The 18,321-nt window shown below is 31.5% G+C and overlaps 1 protein-coding gene across 3 annotated transcripts in view; it reads left to right on the forward strand.

The window, feature by feature from the left end:
• ttk (zinc finger and BTB domain-containing protein ttk) overlaps positions 1 to 17,512 on the forward strand; it is a 155,788-nt gene extending 138,276 nt beyond the window's left edge. For all 3 annotated transcript variants that reach the window (XR_014132774.1, XM_081769437.1, XM_081769438.1), the window contains exon 6: positions 5,273 to 17,512. Coding sequence is in view for 2 of the 3 variants with exons in the window: in XM_081769437.1 (XP_081625563.1) it covers positions 5,273 to 5,313 (41 nt within the window). In the remaining variant the exon portion in view is untranslated. The remainder of the gene's footprint in view (positions 1 to 5,272) is intronic.
• Positions 17,513 to 18,321: the final 809 nt, after the last annotated feature.

The raw sequence follows: 18,321 nt of genomic DNA on the forward strand, positions 1-18,321 counted from the left end.
TGTACTTCCTCTACCACTGATTTATCTTCCACTGCCAGTTGCACTTCATTTGTCACATTTCTTTTGTTAACCAGTCAGTCCCTTTTGTTCGTCATATAGGATGTGCATCCTGAATCGATGTATCATTCCATTTGTTTTTCTTCTTTGTTTTTTTTTACTGTTGTGTTGAAAGCAATATATACCACATTTTGCTGCTTCTTCAAAGTCGTATCTGATTTTTGGGTTTCATCACTTAGTTTTTTTCTTTTTATTTTCTGGATTATGCCAATATTGATATGCTAGGTGACCAATCTTTCCGCAAAAATTACATTTTCTTGTTTCCGTCTTTCGATTTGCTTCTTTCTGTTCTCCCTTGTACACCTATTCTATATATTTTGTATTTTCCATTCTATTTTCTTCTTTTAGTACTTGTTGCATTTCTTCCAGACTTGCACCTCTTTTTGTGTTCGTAGCACCGAAGCTACATTCTATCTCGCACTACGTGATACACAATCTCCCTTGCACCTATAGGTTGATCTAATGTTGCACACTTTGTGGCAATGTTCCTTGCTCGTAGAATGTATGCATCAGTTATTTCTTCGGATTTCATTTCAATGCTTTTCAGTTCTAATTTGAGGTCTGTTATTTTATCATTAACATTATCTGTGTGTATTCTTTTTAATTCGTCCCACACTTTTTTGCATTCGTTTCGTTTATGAACAGTCCTGCCTGTTCCTCTGATAATGTCAAAATAATAATAAACGCCTCACCATTTTTACGTATCCACTCTTTGTCTTCTGTTTCTTGGACCGAGACATCTTTAAGTATGATATCGCTGTATAATCCTTTTGTTCTTAATAATGTTACACATTGTAATTGTTCTTTGTTAGCAGTTCAATTTTGCTAATGTCACTCATTTTGTGCACTTGTTTTTAACATGTAAAATCACTTACCCACACAGTAACCACGCCCTGCTACCAATTTGTTATCGTTGATCGGGTTTGTGAGGATATGAAGTACATGAAATTACACATAAATGCATTATTAATTATATTTTTAATATGTTTTTGTAGATACGTACATGTTTCTTCAACCTTCTAGTTTCCTAGTTACGCACACAGAATACTCACCACAAGCAGTGACGTAATGTTGCCAACCTACAGAGCGCTTCAGTAATAGTAAAAAGCGACTGACTAACGACATATTACTAATTTTTCTTATTTTAACTAAGTGAAACGGGTAATTTGACGCTAGTAGCAAGTATTTTACTGTTCTGGGTAGGGAGCACTAAGTCTTTAGGTTTCTTTTTATATTAGTTACTATTAGGCTATTCGACCAAAAAAAAAGCTAGTAATATTATAATAACTATTACAAATATGCATACAAATATACAAATATGCATACTGTTATGTATGCATTTATTTATATTAGCTTTCTTTTGTTATTTACTGACCGATAAATATGTATTTACTGTTAATATCTTTTGTACCAAAAGTATCCTTATAGAAAGGCTGCTAACTTATTCAGTGAGTCTTCGGTTTACATAACACAAACATTATTCATAGTTAATTCTACATATAAATACATGACATATTACCCATTTTATACTTCAGAATATTCTTTGTTTTACATATTTGCATAAGGTACATCATAAATTTGGACGAAATCTCAAAAGCAAAATATCAATATAACTATTTATAACAGTATTTGAAATATAACTTCATCTAAACACATTCTCTTCATGACACACTTACGGGTTACAGACCTTCAGCTCGAATTCCATATAAATATTATTTTCCTTCTTAACACAACATACGAAGGAAACTATTCCTTTGATCCTAGGGAAAACAGTTGAGAATATTTGACAGCACTCCTCTATTTATCTGTCCATATTTTTAATGGATAAAACTATTCCTACTTTTTTATCCTTGCATTGACAAATTATGTATTGTGGAAATTTACCAATGCCTGGCTTCAGGAAATGGTAAAAAGTTTTAAAATGCATTGTTTTAAAATTTCTAATATGATTTTATGGTAACATGTTTCTAACCATGGAGTGGTAATGAGTTCTCGCAAGGGGACAGCATCCCCCTAGTAAGCTGAAGTGTTTGCCCAAAAGAATGGGAAATTTCTATGGTGATCCTGATTTTGTGTGCGTCTTGTTGGTTCTGCATCAAACGCTATCCCTTTAGTCGGTCGCCCACGAAAATTTGCTTGTGCACCACCCCCTTGGACTTATGTTCTAGTGACTAGCTCCCTCAGACTGTATCCATTAATGACTGTGTCCTTAGTTCTAAAATTCCATTTCCGCCCCGAATCGTAACTGTAACAGTTTATTGATTTCCTCGTATGAAATTAATCTTTTAATTTTCTTGGAGAGAGGAGAGGAAAGGAAGGTGAAAAATAGATGATAAATAGGAGACAAAAATGTCATTTTTCTGATATCGCAGACACGATGACCATCAAATACACTTAATATTACAGTTCGTTCTGAAACAAAAATGGTAATTTTGATTTTTTTTAAATATATTTTGCCAGTTTTCAGCTTTTAAGTGATTTTTTCGTCATTTTTTGATATGTTTCGGTATTCTTTTTATTATATTTTGACATTCTTTTGATTTTGGTTATTAGTATACTCGAGACTTTTCACCGAGGTAAACACATCTTCTAATCAGATGACAATTTACAAACAAAACAGAGAATATCTGAAGTAGACATTAGTCTTTTTTCTATGTTCTCAATGTAATTTAATACGCATGCCTGTTAAGATTACTGGTAAAGTCACAGAATTTTCTGCTCTGATTCAATATCATCAGACAGTTGACAAAGCTCTTAAAGAAATTGAAGCTAGATTCTGTGGCGTTACAGTCCAGAAGACGCTTGGACCTGCTAGACTGATATTTGATAGTAATGTTCTTACTTCCAAGTGTTAGTAAAGAGAACTTGGGCTGATATTTAACTCCTTTAAGTTCATGTTTTCGTCTGAGCGTAACTAGGATTGGACAGAGGTTTTCTCTCTCTTTATCTGTGAGTAGAATGGGAAAAGTGTCCCTGTATGTCGAGGATTACGATCTGAAAACCTTCCGCGAAAACAGAAACCACGGCGAGGATTACGATTAGAACTTCTTCACCATTCTCTTCCATCTTCTGTACCATTTACTATTAATATATATCAGACTACTTTAACATGTTTAGGAATCGTGGAATGACTTAAAATGTTACAAGTAATTGGAACACAGAACATGTGTGAGTGGTCTTCGAAAATATTTAGGAGCTGAAAGAGCTTTTTTCTTACCCTCAAGATCGCAAATGATTGTGATAAATGATTGATTTTTATATCAATAGAATTCTAATGTAAGCTTCTTTTTCTTCAACATGCGCTATTGTAAAAATGAATGCAATCACTTGTAGCATCTGCTCACCAAAGCATGGTAATATGGTGCATAAAAATATTGAAGAAGGCTCTTTGGAGAATATACATGTTTGGTAGAGGCTATCCTTGCTATGGTCTTCAGGATAATTTTAATTTTGCGTAGTTGCATACACCAAGATGAACTATACTTTCATGATTCAATACCATCCCTTTATCGCAGAAGTCCATTCTGCGAAGTACGATTCATCCGGAATTAAAGGTACTTTTCCAATACTTCTCCAAGGTCGTCGCAATGAAATAGGTTAATCCATTGGGAATACTCGGGACAGATATTAAGGTAGAAAGAAAAATTTCAAGGAGACACTGACTTCTCTCATTCTTTAGGAAATTAAGTTGTCTCATAAGAAGTACGCATGTAATAGAATGTTCAGAACATCCAATTTTAGTGTGGGCGTTGACAAATACAATAAGGACCTGTTTACAGCTGATTGCTAAATAATGGTGGCAAAGAACAGAGTATGCACACTGCAGCAGATTTGTAGACGATAACATTTTCCTAATCCTCAAGATTGTAAATGATTGTAGTCGTATGTCAGTAGAACCCTAAGATAAGCTCATTTTCTTCGACGTATTCTCATGTAGATTGTTTTTCAGTTACTTATAGCATTTACTCACAACGTATGATATTATGATATATATGTAATTACTTATGTTGAGCGAGTACAAGCTCCGAAAAGATAGAACCCTCGTAGTTAATCTAACATAGAAGAACATTGTTTTCTTGAAAAGTTCTTTTCTAGTCATCACCCGAACCTTATCCTTTCGGCAGAGCTATTGGTATTTCTAGTCAGGATAATGAAGTAAGATCTGTATCTTAAAATCGTTAAGATCGTATACAAAATCTTACGGTCATGTGAATCTTGAGCTAATCCTCATCAGAGTGACGGTGCATTTCCTCTGAAGTAAATTCGTGGAGAACAATCTGAGATGGCATGGAGTGAAAACCAATGATAATCGTTAAAGGTAAGGAACGATAGTGCTTTCAGGTGCATGATCAGTGCTAGTCTTCGGATATATGATTCCAGATTGTTTTCAACAGTATAGGGCCGTGCTTTGATATTGTGGTTACTAATCATCCATTTCTTGACAGTGACAACTTCAGTCTCAATAGATATTCCTTTCAGTGAAAACGATCCCAGATAACGTACTAACTCGTTTTGTGGGTTTGGTAACTTTTTGGAACTTTCCAGCGTGTTCAGTAGAATATGAGACATTGCGTTGGTGTTTGCTTCAATACTAATTTAAGTCACTGCGAACATACAGTATAATTTAATATATAACATACTATAGGAATCAAAAACTTGCTTGTATTTTATTATTCCTAGGTTTACAATTATTAAAGCCGCTTATTTTCCCCCTTATTTTGACCTATGAATTCTGTGTGTAGAATATTGAGTAACCTTTCAAGGTACCTTGTTTTATTTCTTTAATTTAACTTCCCTATTTCTTATCATTAAGGTGTATTGTATATTTTCTGCTTTATCTTTTCGAACTTGTGTTTTTACATTGTTTAAGGTGTCACAAATAAGACTCAAAAGAGAAACCGCGTCTGAAAAATGTTGCACTATTGCATCACTCTAATGTGTGTAAATGGAAAATTAAGAAGTTTTGGATTTGAATTTATCTTACTTTCAAAAATATTTACCAGTTTCTAAACAAATAGACAAAAATCTGTGTGTCTTCATCCTTGAATGAAAGTTTTCTTGGTTATTTTCTCGTTTTCTGAGTATAAATAATTCATTCAAGATTTTTAAAAAAATATGTTTTCAGTATACTAATATAGTTAAAGTAAGTTGTTGCTATGAAAAAAAAAATTCTATAATTGATTGTTTGGATAAGACTTTATTCCTGCTTTTGCAGGTGCACGGGCTCGATACAGCAAAAGATTGAATCAACAATGATGAGCCAAAAAGAAATAGCTATTTAGCAAACAGCCAAAAAAAGGTAAAGTGTTAAGACAAGAGGATTCGTTATTACAATTCTAACGGTAACAACAGGAAGAATATCTATTGTGGAACCTGATAAAAAATAAGTTAAGAAAAACTACGTAAAAAAATAAGCGATTAATTTGCTCCATTGATTGTGTTATCTTGATATTTGCCAATTTATCAAAAGAAAAAAAACTTACTATTCTGAAGACGTGTTGTCCAAGTCCATTGTTTTACCTAATATTATTATTAGTACACATAACGTGAATGATTGTAGGAGTATTATTCAGGGCTCTTGAAATTTATGTCTTCTGCAGGTCAGATGTGATGAAATTTCTAAGTAATGTTAACTTTTAAGTCAGTCCAGTTACTATATGTATAAATAATACCATATAAGTGTAAATTTAAATGCTCATATTTGTGTGTGAGTGTGTGTGTGTGTGTATGTATGTATTATGTTAATGTTAATTTTTTAATAAGTATTAGTCTAGAGAATGTGGAGAGTATTTGAAAAAATAAAATTATTCTTTAAAGAAAATTATATCATCTGAATGATATCAATTACTTTAATCAGTGAACATGAAATCAAAGATAATGTAGCATTAAAGGAGGTTGCTAAATTAATATGTATAGATCGAGGACAGAAACTTATCAAATCAAATTAATGCGAGAAACTGTGAATTTAACAAGAGGCATATTCAGTATCCTTTTACTTACGCTCATTTAGTTTTTAAGAGGCCCCATCAAGGCGAAATTAAAATACCGCCAATTTTGCAAGCTAATGTGAAACAAGATCACCCTGGACAATATTATTTTACGTGAGATACCGTTATCACGATTTACTTATCTTCATTCGATTTCCAGCCATGTAGAAAATCGGCATTTATTTTCGCGTTTCGAAATGGCTGCAAACGGAAAGCTACTAGGTGACTCGTGATAACGATACCTCATGCAAAATAATATTGTCTAGGGCGATCTTGTTCCATATTTTGATTATCTTTTATCTATTTGAAGATATCACGTAATTACTGTAAAATTAGCGGTATTTTAATTTCGCAGTGATTAGGCCTCTTAAGCATTTGCAATAGTATTTGACTTACCTGTGGCTTTGACTCAAACAGTATTTGTACACTGTTTAGTATTTATTGATGTACAAATACAAGAACTGGCAAAACATGCCCCAAAACTAAACTTCATTCCAAACCTTAGCAAGAACATCCTCAGAGATATTTGCAATTGTATCGGTAATCTTAATCGGTCACAAATGTAATTTATCCACTGGATATCTTAGTCGTAACTTAGCTTACAAAGAAAAAGTAAGTTCGTACTTTTTTTATGACTTTTAGCCTGCCTTGTATTGCGAACGCACTGGTTTAGCGATAGCACGGATCGGTAGCGATGTTGAGAGCCACAAAGCATTCACACATACTAATATTCATTGTTGTTATGATACCTAAGGCATTATTTTACATATGAATTCTTATCACATAGCATATTTGAATTTTTAAGATTTTGGGCTCAACTTAAGATTTCACGACTTTTGTGTTCATCGTGTTTTATTTTATTTGTCTTCCAGGTCTCTTAAAGACCATATTGTATATCGTGAACTGTACAGCGGACGACAGGAATATTATCCAGTCTTTGATAGGTCTCTGTTGAAGGAAACAAACAGGAAAAACAATCCACCTGAACCTCTCTTTCTCTTTTTACTGTTTTTTCGCTCAGCGTTCAAGAAATCCTATACATTTAGGCAGTTGGGGTTTCTTACATGCCAAGAAATATGTTCATTTCTTCCAATCCATTGAAATGCATATTTAATAAATTGAGACAGTTATTGCATGAAACGGAATACTGGAATGTGATCTTTAAAGTTTCGTCTTCAAGGTTCTTGATGTACGATTTCCAGATTGATAAATTGGATATCTGAAAACTGTGATTTTCATCTTGATGGATTAGAAGAAATGAACTCAATCATGGCACATAAGAAGACCCGTTCTAACTCAAACTTTAGGTATTATATTAAAAATGAGAAGTATAGTGCAAGCAATTCTTTCTGCCTGGCAGTTCTCAACAGCACATAGTACCGGTATCTTTCTTTTTAGTAGTTTTTAATTGCGATTTCTCTATAGCCGTTTCTTCATTTTGTATTTATATGAATTCTTCAATCTAAATCGAATTGAAGATTGTAATAAGAGTACATAATATGAATTCAAAAGGTAAAGATCAACAGATAGCAGTACGTGCTAATTTCTTCCCACTTGTTTAAATTTTGTCTCTTGCATCGCGGCCAATCAGAATGCCATTGAGTAACATATTGATGGTGAGCACGGGCACAGTTTTTCTAAACGAAAAAAGAAGAAGGAGAGAAAAGTCACTGAATACAAGAGTCGAGACTGTGGATTATCAAGATCACTAATGCAATTACTTGTGTAGATCTTGTTCTCGTCTGGCACCTGCTGTGTTGATGCTAATGGTCAAACATAGGAATATACTGAACATGGTACAAAAACTAATTGAGTCATATCCCAACTAAGTTAACTACCATTACAATTCAATCTATGTAATATTCGAAATACACTCTCAGAATTCTACAATTACTTTTCGAAGACCCTACTATCCAATGTGAAAGTTAATACACATTCATGTAGCTTCTTTTTACTTAATGGAGAAAAATAACCATTTAGAAACTGTATATTCCTGTAATGTACTGTTATGTTACAGTATTTCTGAAATATTTCATCTGATTCAAAATATACGAACTTCTCATATGTTCTTGCTTTTTCATTGTAATACTTTATTTATGTTTTCGAATATTATGAAAATAATTAAGAAAACGTGTTTATGCTATACGAAAATTATATGCAGATGATGACTTTTTCAACTCGCATTTTATTATAAGTGGTAAGTTGGTTAGTATTATTTCACAGCTACTAAATTGCTTGAGGCATACTTTTAACTATGACATTTCAGTTTTCTAAATGAAAAAGAAAGGCACTAAATCAACATTTCTACATTAATATGCTGTAAAAAATTGAATTTATATATACTAACATTTCGCCTACAATCTATGGATTTTTACGAAATATCAGAAAAGGAATTAAAACTAGGTAGGTTCAGGTGAAATATAAAGCAAAAGAAAAAGCTTACATAATAGCGCATGTGTATACTGTCCAGAGCTAAGCAAAGAGATTCAATCTTCGAGTCAATGTGAAATAAAAGATAATATGTTAATACATGCAAGGGAAAGTTGTATTCTTTGACTGTTTCAACATGTGTGTGTGTTATATTAGTCATGCCAGCTGCGCTCTGTTGGTTAGAAAAATGCGAAAGTTTATCATAACTTATTAAAATATTTTTTCTCACTGAAAATATATAGATATATATATATATATATATATATATAAAACACGCTAAAGTAATTGGTTAGTAATCAACACCGGAATATAGAATTTCTTCGTAAATCAAGTGTGGAACACGAATCAAAATGCTTTCACAAAAGTGGAAAGGCTTGAGAATTTTATCATAATTCCTTCCTATGTATGGTTTGTCACATTCGCATATGACTTCGTAAAGAACTGAAGTGATATTCCTATGGATATAGTAACTCTTACATCTCGTTGGTATTTTCTTTATATCTCTCTGAGGGGTTCAGTTTGGTTTTAATTTGTATTTTCAGAATATAGACCTTAGGACAAACAGAGAACCTGTGTTTAAAATGAAACTCGTATCTTACCGAAGAATGCAGTAAAAGTGCGAGCGAGATATAAGAGTTATTGTATTGATATCGACACTACTTTTGGTGTTTAGGAAATTATATGAGAATGACAAATCATACTTAAGCATGCATAAACGTAACCTATAATACAGAGTAAGTTGCTTTCTTCAGTCGTAGCAATCAGTCTTTCATTTCATATTGACTCGGACGTAGAACTTTGGGTAAGCATACTCATTGTAGTTATATACGAGAGGTTCATCTTTTCGTAAGTTTCATCTGTGTCTTACGTTTTGCCTGAACTTGACCATTTTTAAATCTTTTTTTCTTGGGTACTTTCAGGAAATATACTCATGATATCGAAATATTCAATACGAATCCAATTTCTTAAAAGAATTGAGAGGCAAGAAACTTAGAATTTTGTATAATCATTTCGGCGCGCTACAATTTTTTTAGTTGACGACTTTTAATATTTTGAAATTACTTTTTAATTGCCTTAATGCTCTATACTTAACAATAACACCATCGTCGTACTAAAAGTCAATAGTCTGAGCATCCATTTAAATACATTATGCTTTCATTTTCTTTTTAAATCTTAGATTTTACAAGTAAGGATGTTTCAATTTAAATTGTAAGCTTTCTTGTGTATGTTACTCCACAGTCATTTTTTAAAAATTTTATTTAATGTGTTATTTCTGTACAAAAAATCGAGTAAAACATATGTTCTTAGTATACTACTTTTATCAGTTAGTGTTGAAACAGATATATAATTTTAAAAGTCGTCTAATATTTGACACCATATTCCATTAGTATAAGTCGTGTTGAAAAGAAATGTACTTGCCTTCCAACTGAATATTTGTTTGGGCAAACATAAGACTACCAGAATTTCTACCAAGACTACAAAGAAAAGTGTTTATTAATAGTAATACATTCTTTCACAGTACTTTGATTAGAATTTTTAAACATTTTGTTATATTTTCCTATGTTGAAGTGCTTTCTATGTGCGTTTAGATAACGTTTTTTTTCATTATTTTAATTGTGTTCTCTATTTTATTATGTGTATGTAGTAATGTAGTATCTGCATTATGTTTCTGCGTTTTTCAGTTAAACTATATTTATCAAGTAAACCAGAAAGTGTTTCTTGATTATAAAGAATAAATTAATGGAGATGGCGTGTTTTTAGAATCGTTAAAAGGTACCCATGTAAAAACACTGCAATTAATACAAAATTAACATACTAATTTCATTCATAACCAACCGCGTATGGCGCAAAAAGATATAAAATATTATTAAGATCCATTACTACTAACTGATGATTAGATTTAGAATAGTTTCAATTTTAAGGTCAGTGTAAAGATGGCAGCACACATCACATAACTTTGTAATGTGTTTTATGAGTAACAATATTCACAATAATTTCAGATCATTTCAAGAATTGGATTGTGGAATTTTGCTCAAGAATAAGTTGTTCTTCTTTTTTTTTTTTTTTTTTTTCCTGAATGCTACATATTTTTTGTAATAAATACATTCCATAAAAGTAACTTCCTTTCCCATTGTGTTGGAAGATTTTGGCTTCGAAAATTACTTATATGTTTCAAGTTACATCTGCTTTACTTTGTATTTATGACAAAGACAATCAGAAAATTTCACATTTAACAAACACTTTAATACTTTGAGTATCCCACCATCAGATCATTCAATTTCCTTGTACGTCAACCTTCTCGCATTTTGATCTCTTTTACTGTTATTAGTGAATAAATAGTTAAAATTTTTGCATTCCGATGAGTAATTATTCAGAAAATGGAAATTATTGTGTTACATTAAAAATAAATGTCTTTCTATAATTTTTTCATACAGTATGTTTCGCTTCTGAGAAATAACGATATGATGAAACGAGTAATAAATTTGATACTATAAAGTTACGAAATAGATGCTCAATTTAGTAACAAGAAAATAAGAGATAGAAAGAAGGGTTCATGTACAACTAAACGAATATTTTCTCTCCTGATTTTTGGTCGAGAAATATCTAATCCGCTGTATTTAATTTTTAAAAAATGTTATTATGTAGCATTGGCATCAGTAACACCTATCCGATTAGCTTAGTAAAGATATTGTAATTATCCTTACACTTTATCAGTATGGAATTGCATACTACTAAGATCCACTCTATACGTATTAAGAATTGAAATTTTGCTAGAATTCATCTCTATAGGTCTTACTAAGGCCTTGAGCGACTCGATACTCCACCCATTAAGTATAAGTTAATTTGAGAAGGGATGGGGAAGGCAGATCACTAATCGTTACGTAAAAAAGCATCTTCCTACTCTCTACTTAAGCTTTCTCACAAGGGAACATCTTATATTGATAGTAGCATTGCCCAATCAAACAATGTGCAATCGATAGAGGAGTGAAGAAAATTGAGAAATCCAAAGTTTTACGGGCCGACACCCAGAAACAAAGGAGATACAGAGGAAAGAAGGCTCTAGAATCATTTGAAGATAGCAATGCAAAAGATACACTAACACAGAAAGAACTTCAAAATGATTAAAGTCATCAAAATGGCATTTGCACAACAGTATAGTAAACAAACATTGTACCCACAGGCATGCTCAATAACATCATATGTAATGCAGTGTTGCCAACTGAGCACAAAATGTAGTGTTGTTAAATGGTACGAAACACAACTTATGTAGAGAATCTACTTGTGAGTAGAACCATACCTGTGAAGTCATGATGTACAGTGTTGCCAACGTTTGAAGATAGGCCTATATCAATTCCTATATGAATCTCGGATGTAGAAGAGTACATACAGTGATTCTAGAGCCTTCTTTCCTCTGTATCTCCTTTGTTTCTGGGTGTCGGCCCGTAAAACTTTGGATTTCTCACTTTTCTTTACTCCTCTATCGATTGCACATTGTTTGATTGTGCAATGCTACTACTAATATAAGATGTTTCCTTGTCAGTGGATTCCACCCACTAGGAATAAGTTACGGGAAAACAAATACTCTAAAGACATAACATAAGATGAACATAAATAGTCATTATTGTCTGAATTAGTGATTATTTCTGAAAGTATATGTACCATTACATTACGTAATGATCAGATCCAGTGGAATACGTAATGATCAAATCCAGTGGAATTTCCTTTGTTATTATATGTTAAGAAACAGTCACGACGAAAGTGTACTATTTAAAGCACATACCTGCCTTTGCATTTTTTTTTTTTTTTTTTTAATCATTTTAAAAGAAGATTATGTAGGTGAAGATATGCCTTCAGTTGATGACTCTTCAAACAAACCGAGTTATCTTGATTTTATTACGAGTTATCCTCTAATATAGTTAAAAATCTTAAATACTTCTTCACACTTTAAGAATACATCTTCGTTTTTTCCCCTTTCGTTTTGATATTTTCCCCATTTTTATCTAAGTAATATAAAAATTAAATTATTTAAATAAATAAGCCTGCAGAAGCATGAGCTTGCTTCTATAATTCTATTCAACAAATTTTATTTTTTTATTCTTTTTATTTTTATTTATTTATTTATTTATTTGTTTATTTATTTTGAGATCGTTGCCTGTACACAAATTAATCGATGATATTGATTTGTTATTCCAAGAAGGTAGCTTAGTTTTCAGTCAGTCATACTCTTAATTATGACTGCACAACTTAATTATGCAAGTTAACTTCCCACTTGCACAAGGTTCGGTCAACAAGTAATGCAAATCCTTACTAACGTTTTTTAATTGATAGCTTGGTACATATGAACTCACAATTATTGGCTACAGATTAGTATCATTCAATATCTCTACCATTCGTCTGTACACTTTTGGTTCAGGATTTTTCCAACTCACAAAGGCACCTTGGCAAAATGCTACATTTTGCTTTCGAAACTACGCCCTAACGTCTTGGAGTAACTTGTCGTCGTTTCCAAATGTACTGCCATATAGAAAATTCTTCAATCTATCTAACAAGTAGAAATATGGGGAGCCAGGTCGGGACTGTAAGCTGGGTGAGGCATGAAAGTCTTCTTATATCATGAAATTGTGCCAGCTTCTGATGCCACTATGTGATTTTGCATTGTCCTGATGAAATGTGATTTGAATGTCTTCTAAGTCTGGTGTTGTAATTGTCCTTTCTAGCTTTTCTAAATATTTACAGTCTCTTTTGTTGTTGATGGAAGCATTTTTTCAAGAAAATGAACCCATCTTGGACCCAGAAAAAAGGTAATCACGAGCTTATTTCTGGAAAGTTATTATTATTATTATTATTATTATTATTATTATTATTATTATTATTATTATTATTATTATTATTATAATTTTAATATCACCTTCGTAGATAACTCTAGGAAAGATTCGATGCGGCCTAAACAATTTTCTTTCCGAGTTTTCATCTTTTCTTTTGTTTGAATCTTGGCAACTTTTTTTAGCACATTTTCGATATCCAAGATCTGAAAGAAGCTTAAGAGCACTTCCCCTCGAGATTGACAGTCTTTCCACTGATTGATAAGTCGTTATTATCTGGTTATTGTGGACCATTTCTTCCATACAAGGCAAATTTTGGTCTGTTGCTGCAAAGGAGGGTCTTCCTGACCTCTCTTTATCACTGGTATCAAATTCACCAGTCTGAAAGCGCTGAATCCATCTCTATGTTGTGTTTCTATTCAGGCCTTCATTCCCATACACAGATCACAGGCACAATTTAATTCTGATTGCAGATTTGAAAAGAGGAATGTTGTATCAATCAGTTATATTAATTGTATGATATATTAATTTTTTTTTTTTTTTTTTTTTTTTTTTTTTTTTTTTTTTTTTTGCAAGAAGGCATTGTGCATTATTTATTGACCATTATATTATCCCACCGATTTAATACTGAAATACAATACGAGACTTGATACGTATAGTCATATGTAGACGGAAATATGGCGGTCATATGAGAGCAGTGCCTCACCATCCTGCGGAGTTCAATTTATATGGATACAGAAATATTTTTTTTTTTAAGCATGACTTTGAATTCTCCCTTTTCCCGCATGGTTCAGCTGTCTCCGCCCATGTACGTATATACCAGGTAATTTATAAAAAAATAATTAAGAATGGGCATTATACAAACTGTCTTTCTTAAAGAAGACTGTACAAAGATGTAGTTTTAGTAATTCTAGTCCAGATATTGAAAGTTAAAAAGAACTTTCAGGTTTTGTGATATTTATGTAACAGTTACTTATTTATTTACTATTTATTGCTAAAATTTTGTTTTTATTTTAAGAGATAAGTATGATGTTGAATAGCTTTTATTTTTACTGTTGATACTGTATTGTGTATAGATATATATATGTAGTTGACGTTATACCACAACCACTATTGTGCAATTTTAGTTATATTCATTTAAGTGGATATTCTGTAATGGTGAACAAATGTTTGAGGTATATAAGGTGTGTATAGTTGTCCTTCGTATTATCCTTGAAAAGACTCGACAGCAAGAAACGAATATGTTATTTCTTCAGAAAACTGCAAAAACTTTAAATACGTTTTTAAAGATTTCATAACTTCTAAGAAAATTATGTATCTGCCTGTTGGTGAAGTCGGAACTGTTCAGGGACAATATCAAGGACAGTTGTGTACTCTTTGTATATTTCAGTAATATTACAGTATTATTTAAGATTCGCTTCTTTAATAGAAAAGTGGCATAACTCGAGATCATCAACTCTTCAGCATAGTGAGATGAAGATTGGCATTACTACATGTTAACATTAGCGTGCAAATAATAAAATTGCTTTCTGAAAAAGAGGATGTGTACCTGCACCTACGACATTTTTACACAAAATTCTCTTAGCCTTTAAGAGCACTTTCAACATCATATTTTAATAAGGATCGTTACGTGTTGTGCCAATTTCTACTAAAGGACCGATACGCATGGTGTTCCGGGAATAAACTGACAGACTTTGTATACGTGTTCAGACTCTCAATACAAGAAAGAATACATTTAAGGTAATTAGTTCAACTAGTTGTAGAGTAGCTATACTAAATAAAACAATGAAGACGTTTTCGACCAAATTCACAGATTTTATTTATTTATTTATTTATTTATGTATTTATTTATTGAGGTCCTGAACATGTATATGAAGTTTTCGGTTGTTTTATTCAGTGTAGTTACCCTATGACCAATTCAACTAATTACCTTAAATGGAACTCTTCTCCGTAATTAGGCGTTCCTGACCAAAGTCATATCTGAAATTTTTCTTGTATTGAAGTACGAAACACGAATTTCGGTTTATTTCCGGGACACTCTCGCTATATATAAATTTGCATTATTATTTACCGTTTGTAATATGTGATATTATTAATTTTATTTTTATTATTATTTTTATAACAATGCAACATTTAGATTTGCTTCATTTTAAATAGAGCAGTACACAAGGAAGTGATTCTACAGTTTAAGATCTTTTCCACATTATTTAGTTAATTAATGAATGTACCAGATTGTAAATATACCAGGAATATACCAGGTTATTTAATGAATATACCAGGTTGTTTAATAAATATTTCTTTAAAAGAATGGTACCAGATTTCAAATAGGAAATCACAAGGCCCCAGTATTAAAATATGATATAGTGTTACTCCAAGAAAAATATTTCTCTCTCCCAAATATTCTTGCAATTTTTTGAAATCGCTGCAGAAATCTACAATACTACAGGAAGAAGATGGCCCATTCGCAAGATTTTAGAATTTGTCTTGGGACTTCAACGCCGTAAAGAATAGCAGTCTACAAAATCGTTATCATATTCGTAAAGGAAAAAAAATCTGAAATAATGTAATCATGATGTCAGTTACAGGTCATCTAAACAAAAATTTTACATTTAGTAGTGGTTCAAAGATATCCCATATAAATAGTTTCTTATTACTTATGAGTCATGCTATTAACATCCGAATAATTCAATATTCAGACATATATTTTTGTAATTGTATTCAATATTTGAATAAAAGTTTTAGTAGAACAATTAAACTCTTAATTATTTGAACAACTCTGTCAAAAACAGTTAGTGTTACCATCACACATTATTATTATTATTCCAAGAAAGAGTGTGTGGACCTTATATCTAATAGCCTAAAGAGAAATATATTAAGTCATATATCTAATTGAGCTCGTGTCGGAGAGTACGGTATAAAAATGTCAATGTGGTGATAATGTTGTTCAGCTATTAATCTGTCATGGTTAAAAGGGAATATGTACTATTTATATATAATGAAACGTCCCCTTTTAAAAGTGACTGATTCAAATATCTCCGGAATGTGCCGCAAGGTGTGTCTAAGAATAATACTGATTAAGCATTGCTCCAGGTATATACCATGAAATGGTAAAACATAGTAGAATCGTTTGAATATTCATAAAAGAATATACCAGAAATTTAACTATATGATAGGGTCAAAGACTATAATCCACTTCCGTCTGTACATTTTGCGTACTGCTTTGGTTTAACAAAGAAAACACTTACGATTGCCATAATCATATCTTGCGTAAATAGATTCATCAGTACAAATATGTGATTATTTCATATTTTTTTTAATTGTCCTAAGTTTGCAGGTATTCTCAAGATTTTATGCACAGGCACAAGTGGGATCTCAAGTTCTTTACACATTACTAGGAATTGAAAAAAAAAAAAAGAAATAAAATCTATATCAAAAAGTTGTTCTATTATTATGACATCACAGTTTTTTTTTCTTTTTTTTGGCGCACAAGTTGAAAAAAAAATTTAAAAAAAGTAGACACTTTTCCCGGGCCACGTGCTGAAAAATGTACATTTCAGTCTCTGTTATTTTGGTCTTGAATATTAAATCTTAAATGATAGAAATGTCCGTAGAATATTCATTATTGCATTATTATTACAGTAGAAGACTTACATTTTGTAAATACATATATTTTTATGTTCTATTACTTGTTTTTGTTTGTTTGTTTTCACTGAAACTAAGTGCCAAATATTATGTTCTTATTATTGTAATGTAATGGTGTGTAATTTCTTCAATTTTATCACTTTGAAATATATATATGTATAAATACGTATATATATATGTTGCGAATCTTAGGATTAATGAACATTTTTCATTTTTTGTGTTTTAAAATTTTCATGGTGAAAATGTCTTCAAGAAAATCTCTTTCTTTGCTCCGTGAACGAATGACACAGTAAGAGTATCTGCACTTTTCAATGCAGAGGTGTTTACGTCATTAATTTATGTCATTAAAAATAATATTACTCTTTCATCTTTAAGATGGTAAATTACAGACTTATGTATGATAATGTTCGTTGTATGTTTTTCCTGGCATATTATTACTAATGATAAAAAAAAGAGACAAATAAAAATTAAGACATGATTCTCGTCAAGTAAATACTTAAGCTCCAGTCATTTTTCATAGAAGCCAGTGCTTTATTGTAAAGGATACTGTGAATAAAAATTTGTATACGTATATTTTTAAGGTTTTATTCTACTAAATGACCTTTATTTATTTAGTTTCAAATGTGAGAACATTTATCTTGTAAAAAATATTCCAAATGGGGTAATTTCTAAAGTAGTACAAAATATTTATTGTATCGGTATCGAAATATTTGAATTATAGACACCAAAGAATATCATAGTGAATTACAGAAAATAATCATCAAGGGATCAAGCAAGGAAAAGAAAGTACTGAAAAATCACTAACATGAATTATATTTACTACTTTGCGGCATAATCATGTAAGTTAGCGTACCGAGTTGCCATCTAACAGATGAGGGTTGAAATCTTATTCCCTCTACTATATATGTAGATAGATAGATAGATATAAGTTTGTTTTTGCCATTCGATTAAAACATCGTTGGAGAACAGTTGAAAACTCTATATGCGTACGAGATGTGTCAGCTATTAACATCAAGCAAATAGTGTTAAATTAAAGTAATACCTTGAGAGAAGCAAAATATGAAGAAAAAATAAAATATGAAAATTGAAAGTCCAAAATACTAAAATATATGAAACTATAAGAATATACTTTATAGAAGATAAACTAATAGGTTACAAAGTTATTTCAATAAAAGCTGAAATTAATAAATTTAAACGAAATTTGTTTAATGTTCCACGATTATGGTCTTTAGGCTAAAGAAGACGTAATGACGAATAAAAATAAATGATTATCAATAATTCGTGAATTAAGAATGTGGGAGGAAATTAGAAAACCAACGGACACGATGTTGCGCACCACAATTTTGCGTAGCTGGAGATCGAATCAGAAACCCCTCGCACCA

Source organism: Thermobia domestica, chromosome 8, assembly GCF_964235325.1.
Source record: "Thermobia domestica chromosome 8, izTheDome1.hap1.1, whole genome shotgun sequence".
NCBI lineage: Eukaryota > Metazoa > Arthropoda > Insecta > Zygentoma > Lepismatidae > Thermobia > Thermobia domestica.